The 6,316-nt window shown below is 46.0% G+C and overlaps 1 protein-coding gene across 1 annotated transcript in view; it reads left to right on the forward strand.

Annotated features, from left to right (window-relative positions):
- phf5a (PHD finger protein 5A) overlaps positions 1-4,077 on the forward strand; it is a 62,569-nt gene extending 58,492 nt beyond the window's left edge. The window contains exon 4 of the mRNA XM_038783534.1: positions 956-4,077. Within this exon, the coding sequence (XP_038639462.1) occupies positions 956-1,045 (90 nt within the window). The 3' untranslated portion in view covers positions 1,046-4,077. The remainder of the gene's footprint in view (positions 1-955) is intronic.
- Positions 4,078-6,316: the final 2,239 nt, after the last annotated feature.

Below are 6,316 nucleotides of genomic sequence, written 5' to 3' on the forward strand. Positions count from 1 at the left end.
TTTGAAACTGTAAAAAAAAAGTACCCAGCTCCGGGCGTACCCCTCCACAGACCCTCTCAAGGCAAACTTTACTATTTCTAGCCTGAGAAACTCAGCCACACCCCCGGTTTCTGGGCCCCGAGTCCCTCCATTCTAATAATATCCGTCTACCAGGGAGGCAAAGGCCAAGACATTCGCCTCTCGCCCTCTGGACTCCTGGGGTCTTCTGTCACTCCGAAGATCACCACTTCTGAACTCGGGGCCACCTTTACCTTCAGGACCTCTGACATAACATCGGCAAACCCCTGCCAGAATCCCCCAAGCTTCGGACAAGCCCAAAACATGTGGACATGATCTGCTGGCCCACCTGCATACAGCCACACCTATCTTCCACACTTTCAAAAAACCTGCTCATCCTGGCCACCATCACGTGCGCCCCGTGGACCACCTTAAACTGGATAAGCCTAGCGCACAATGGGAATGCATGCACCCTCCTCCCACAGCCCAGCCTCCAACTCCCTCCCCAACTCTTCCTCTCACGGCAGCACGGTGGCGCAGTGATAACACTGCAGTCTCACGGCGCTGAGGTCCCAGGTTCAATCCCGGCTCTGGGTCACTGTCCATGTGGAGTTTGTACATTCTCTCTGTGTTTGCGTGGGTTTCGCCCCCACAACCCAAAGATGTGCAGGATGGTGGATTGAACACGCTAAATTGCCCCTTAATTGGAAAAATAAATTGGGTACTCTAAATTTATAAAAAATAAAAAACTCTTCCTCTCACTTGTGCTTCACTAACCCTATTGGGGCTCCTTCCCAATCCATCAGCTCCTTGTAAATTTCTAACATTTTTCCCTCCCCTACCCCTGTTCTTGACACCACCTTGTCCTGTAGCCCCTGAGGTGGCAGGTGTGGAAAGGACAAAATCCCTCCCCTGTAAGTACCAGCACCACTTACTCTTTTTTTTTTTGCCTCCTTAGAGAGATGGATGTCCGAAAATCGTCAATCTTGGCAGCTCAAAAACCGACCTGTTCTACGAAAGGAAAAAGTATGGTTTTAAGAAGAGGTGATCCCAGGAAATCTTTCGCATTCCAACTGAATGTGGGGCCACTGGAGCAGTCTTGCCTAAGATGTTTAACATTGCCGTTTCACAGTATGGAGTATGGTATTTGATGGCACAGAGCAGGCAGTATGTGGAAGAGGGTGATTGTTTCACACGAGTTCAATTATTATTATTTCTTTTAGTAGGTAGCATATTTTCTGTCTCTCCCATCAAAGTGAGTTTGGAATTGGAAATAACAAGTTTCTGGCAATGGAACCAACCCCAGAACTTTCTATGGCAACACGGCCCGTGATCTATTTCTGTGCGGGAGCAAGTAATGCTCGCCAATCCGTTAATTCTATTAGCAGACTTGAAAAGAATTGGAGGAACCTACTGTGTTAGCTGGTTGTGGGTTGAGCGGCGAGGAATTTAAATTGTTCAGTGAGTTAGTTAATGGTCATAACTTCACATCTGCAGTAGCTGCAAAATCCTGTGCATTTCACATTTAAGGCATGGGATGCAAATAATTACTTGCTTTGCCTCGTACAGTAGATTTACTCTGACAGGAGGTTGTTTTTAATTTTTACCTCTGCTTTCATGTTTGAGTAATCTTGAAGCCTGTTTGTGAGTCACACTAAAGTAGTGTACGAGACGAGCGCTGCCAGATTTATTTGCTCTTTTTCATCAAGGCCCTTCGACACACTTCTGGTTGGTTAGCTGGAGCATGTTCTACAAACTCTTTCCTTTTGACACTTACAACAAGATATCCCTATTGAGCTGAAGTACGACCCGTGCGTTTTCAAAAATGGTTCCCCCCCCCCCCCCCCCCCCCCCCCCCCACCCAAATGCCCCTTTGGCTAAACACACTGCTACACCGAGCTGCATTGACTAAAAGTGCAAGATTGGTCTCCAGCCTGTGCTGAATTAATTGGCTTTTGTTCAGGTGGCAGGGGTCCCTGGGACAGGGAGAACTGGTTGGGCAAACGTCTCGTATCCTGCTTGCTGATTGCTATGTGATATTGCCTGCTGGATGTGTGTGTGTGTTTTTGAGTGTGGTAAGAATCAAACACCCCTGTGATTTATCTCAGCAAATCGCAGTGGTCACGTAACATTGCAGGATTTGATGTCCTTTTTTTTTTTAAATTTAAAGTACCTAATTCTTTTTTTTCTCCAATTACGTGGCAATTTAGCGTGCCCAATTCACCTACTCTGCGCATCGTTTTGGGGTTATGGGGGGGGGGTGAGACCCACGCAGGCACGGGGAGAATGTGCAATGTCCACATGGATCACACCCAGGCCCTCAGTGCCGTGATGCAGCAGTGCTAACCGCCGTGCCGCCCTTACCGCTGTTGACAGGAAATCAGTGCAAAGTATTCTGCCGGATAAACGGTTGGTACACGTGCGCAGGATGTTCCTATTGCAGATGTCTTGGGAGTACAAGAGGGATGAACTTTGGACATGTTTTTGTCCTTCTGATCCTAGTGCAACATGAGTCAGCACCTTTTTTACAAGCAAGGGTTCAGTGGTGTTGGCTTTAAGCTGCTGTATTGCTCGGTAATGTTGCAGAGCACGGCCCCAAAGGAAGGTGGGGATAGTTGCCATTGTTTAACCAAGATTAAAGAAATGAATCGAAATCAGTGCCAGGCGGAGTTAACCCTCGCTTCAAGTGACCCAGTGTGGGCTGGTTCTTTACTCTGTAAGCAAACTGCTTATGTTTCCTAACACAACCTGCATGGAGTTATTTATGGTTCCCTTGCTTTGTGCTTGACGGATTTGGTAGAGATACAGCTTATCAATTCATTTTTTAAAAACATTTTTTTTTAAAATACTTAAGGATAAAACAATTACTTTTTCACCTCTTAATCCTTCATCTTGTTTAATGTTTAACTTGCTAAGCAGCTTGCTGCGGAGTGACCAGCCACCTTATTGGGCAAGCTGGCAGAGGGAAGACGTTTCTCTGTCACATAACAGAGTGTTAAAACTTGATGTGCTCTGACTCCTGGCACATCTCTCTTCCGGATGCAGGTACTGGCAAGCCAGCTGGGGCAGGTTGTATCCTGTTTCAATAACTGAGAATCAAATTGGGGCCGCAGTTGAGGCCCTTCAGCAGAGGGAGGTTTTTAAGCTCTCCAGGGCAGGGATCAAATATTCTGACGAGGTCAATGCAGAGTAGACTTTTCAAATCAATTGGGAATTTATTATAAGTTGATAGTGTCGTTTGTGTCTGTTTAAGTTTGCACCTCCCTTATCCATGCTGTTTTCAGTACAGTTACAAGGAAATTAAGAAATGAAGCCCTTGGTTTATTTAAAGGGAGCGTGACCCAAAGAAAGGGAGCATGACCCACAGACCCGTGTGGCAGCACGGGAGCACAGTGGGTAGCACTGCTGCCTCACAGCTCTAGGGTCCCAGGTTTGAATCCCAGCTTGGGTCACTGTCTGTGCATAGTTTGCATGTTCTCCCCGTGTCTGCGTGGGTTTCCTCCGGGTGCTCCGATTTCCTCTTTCAAGTCCCGAAAGACGTGCTGTTAGGTAATTTGGACATTCTGAATTCTCCCTCTTGTGTACCCGAACAGGTGCCGGAATGTGGCAACTAGGGGCTTTTCACAGTAACTTCATTGCAGTGTTAATGTAAACCTACTTGTGACAATAAAGATTACTTTACTTTAGAAAGGGAGCGTGACCCGCAGTTGAGTGTCTCAATGCAACGCCAGTTCAGAACGAAAACTCACTCTCTCCCACGGGTTTCTTTTCCAATCTCCTTGTATCGACCACAGCTATTGGGGAATTTGGGCGATTGTTGCTGTTTGCTACCCTGCCATTCATTCACTGGTTGATGCCACCAGATAAAACATCAATGCAAGTGTTTCCCATTCCAAAAACAAGTCTTGGCCGTTGAACAGGAAAAGTAATCATCCTATGTGAGCCTGAAAGATTGATTGCATGAGCATCGGTTTTAAATGAAGTGCCTCCACATTCACTTGTAGTTGAAGATTGTGTTTGAATGCTTTAATTATTGAGCTGTGATTGTTCCCCCTTTTTAAATAAACCAGTTTCTTTTTCTACCTGTGTCGGCTGGTGTTTTCTGTAAGTGTCATAACTTTAGACCAAGTTTTTTCTTTAATGTTAAGGACTACAGGGTTATACCATACTCCCACTTGCCTGGATGAGTGCAGCTCCAACAACACTCAAGAAACTCAACACCATTCAGGACAAAGCAGCCCCGCTTGATTGCTCCCCCTCCCACAGACATTCAAACCCGCCACCACCGATGAACAGTAGCAGCCATGTCTACCATCTACAAGATGTACTGCAGTAACTCACCAAGGTTCCTCAGGCAGCACCTTCCAAACCCACGACCTCTACCATCTAGAAGGACAAGGGCAGCAGATACCTGGGAACCCCACCACCTGGAGGTTCCCCTCCAAGTCACTCACCACCCTGACTTGGAAATATACCAGCTGTTCCTTCACTGGGGCAACAACCTGGAACTCCCTCCCTAATAGCACAGTAGGTGTACCTACACCTCAAGGACAGCAGTGGTTCGAGAAGGCAACTCTCCACCGTCGGAAGGGCAATAAATGTTGGCCTAACCAGCAATGCCCATGTTCTGTAAATGAATTTTTAAAATATTCCATTTCAATAAAACTCCCATTAGTGTCGGGGCCAACCTGCTCAACCTTTCTTCTTGAGGCAAAACGTTCATCCCAGGAATCGGCCTAGTGACCATTCTCTGAATTACCTCTAATGCAAATATATGCCTCCATGCAGTACTCTGGGTGTGGTCTCACCAATGCCATATATAGTCGTAGCCGGATGTGCCAACTTCCCCCTTGCAAAAGGTCACAATTTGCCTTCCTAATCATTTGCTGTTTCAGCAGGAGATATTTGTGATTCTACAAGGACACCCAGATCCCTCTGTATCTCCGCATTGTGTGGTCTCTGATTTTAAATAATATTTTGCTTTACCATTCCACCAAAGTGAACAAACTCACATTTTCCCACAATATACTCGCATCTGCCAATTTTTTGCCCACTCGCATAACCTATTTCTATCCCTTTGGAGACTTGTGTTCACCCAACAATTGCTTTCTTCCCTATCCCTGTATCACCAGCAAATTTGACTTCAATATACTTGGTCCCTTCATCCAAGTAGAATCGCTAAGGCCCCAGCACTTGAGGTATTTCTCTTGTTCCTGTTTGCCAACCCGAAAATGATCTGTTTATCCTGACACTTTTTTCAATGACCTTGCTGGAGGAGTTTAACATTTACATTTCCTCCTCCTCAGGACCCAGTACTTTGTCAGGGAGCTGCTCCGATGATGTGGAGTAGGTTTGGGCCCTATCAGCAAGTGGATCAGTAGAAAATGCGGCAAAGTCGGGAGCTATACAAATAATGAAATGGCAGAGAAGAAAACAATGAGCTTATTTTTTGAAATATAAATTTACCCAATTCATTTTTTCCAATTAAGGGGCAATTTAGTGTGGCCAATGCACATCTTTGGGTTGTGGGGGCGAAATCCACGTAGACACGGGGAGAATGTGCAAACTCCACACGGCCAGTGAGCCAGAGCCGGGATCGAACCTGGGACCTCGGCACCGTGAGGCAGCAGTGCTAACCACTGCGCCGCCGTGCTGGCCTCAATTCGCTTATTTTAACAGATTTCCTGCATCATTTCTTTCAACTTTCTTCCTGGATGACGCTTTCATCTATTTGTGGGCACCTGGAATATAACCAGTACAATCGCTCGCTTTGGGAATAATGGTTCCATAATTATACCAAACTGTTGCTTCCTAGTATTAATTCAACAAATCTAGAAAATTGTAAACCCCCTGGTATCGCTGACAATCCCTGGTTCAACTTCTTCCAGTTTTATTTTATTTATTGAACAAATTTAAAGTACCCAATTTATTTTATTTTCCAATTAAGGTGCAATTTAGCGTGGCCAATCCACCTACCCTGCACATCTTTAGGTTGTGGGGGTGAGACCCACGCAGTAACGGTGAGAATGTGCAAACTCCACACGGACAGTGACCCGGAGCCGGGATCGAACCTGGGACCTCGGTGCTGTGAGGCAGCAGGGCTAACCACTGTGCTGCCCCTAGTGTTTATACTCCACACAAACCGCTTCCCAACTTCCTGCGCCTCACCCGATCAACATCTGCCATTTTGTTCTCCATGTCTTTGTTTAATTTCTCCTTAAATGCATCTCTGTGATCCGCTCCACATTTTAACCACTCTCTCTGGGTAAACTGGTTTCTCCTGATTTTGATACTGTTTATTGGTGATTATCACATATAT

The sequence above is a fragment of the Scyliorhinus canicula genome, chromosome 23 (assembly GCF_902713615.1).
Source record: "Scyliorhinus canicula chromosome 23, sScyCan1.1, whole genome shotgun sequence".
In the NCBI taxonomy this organism is placed as follows: Eukaryota; Metazoa; Chordata; class Chondrichthyes; order Carcharhiniformes; family Scyliorhinidae; genus Scyliorhinus; species Scyliorhinus canicula.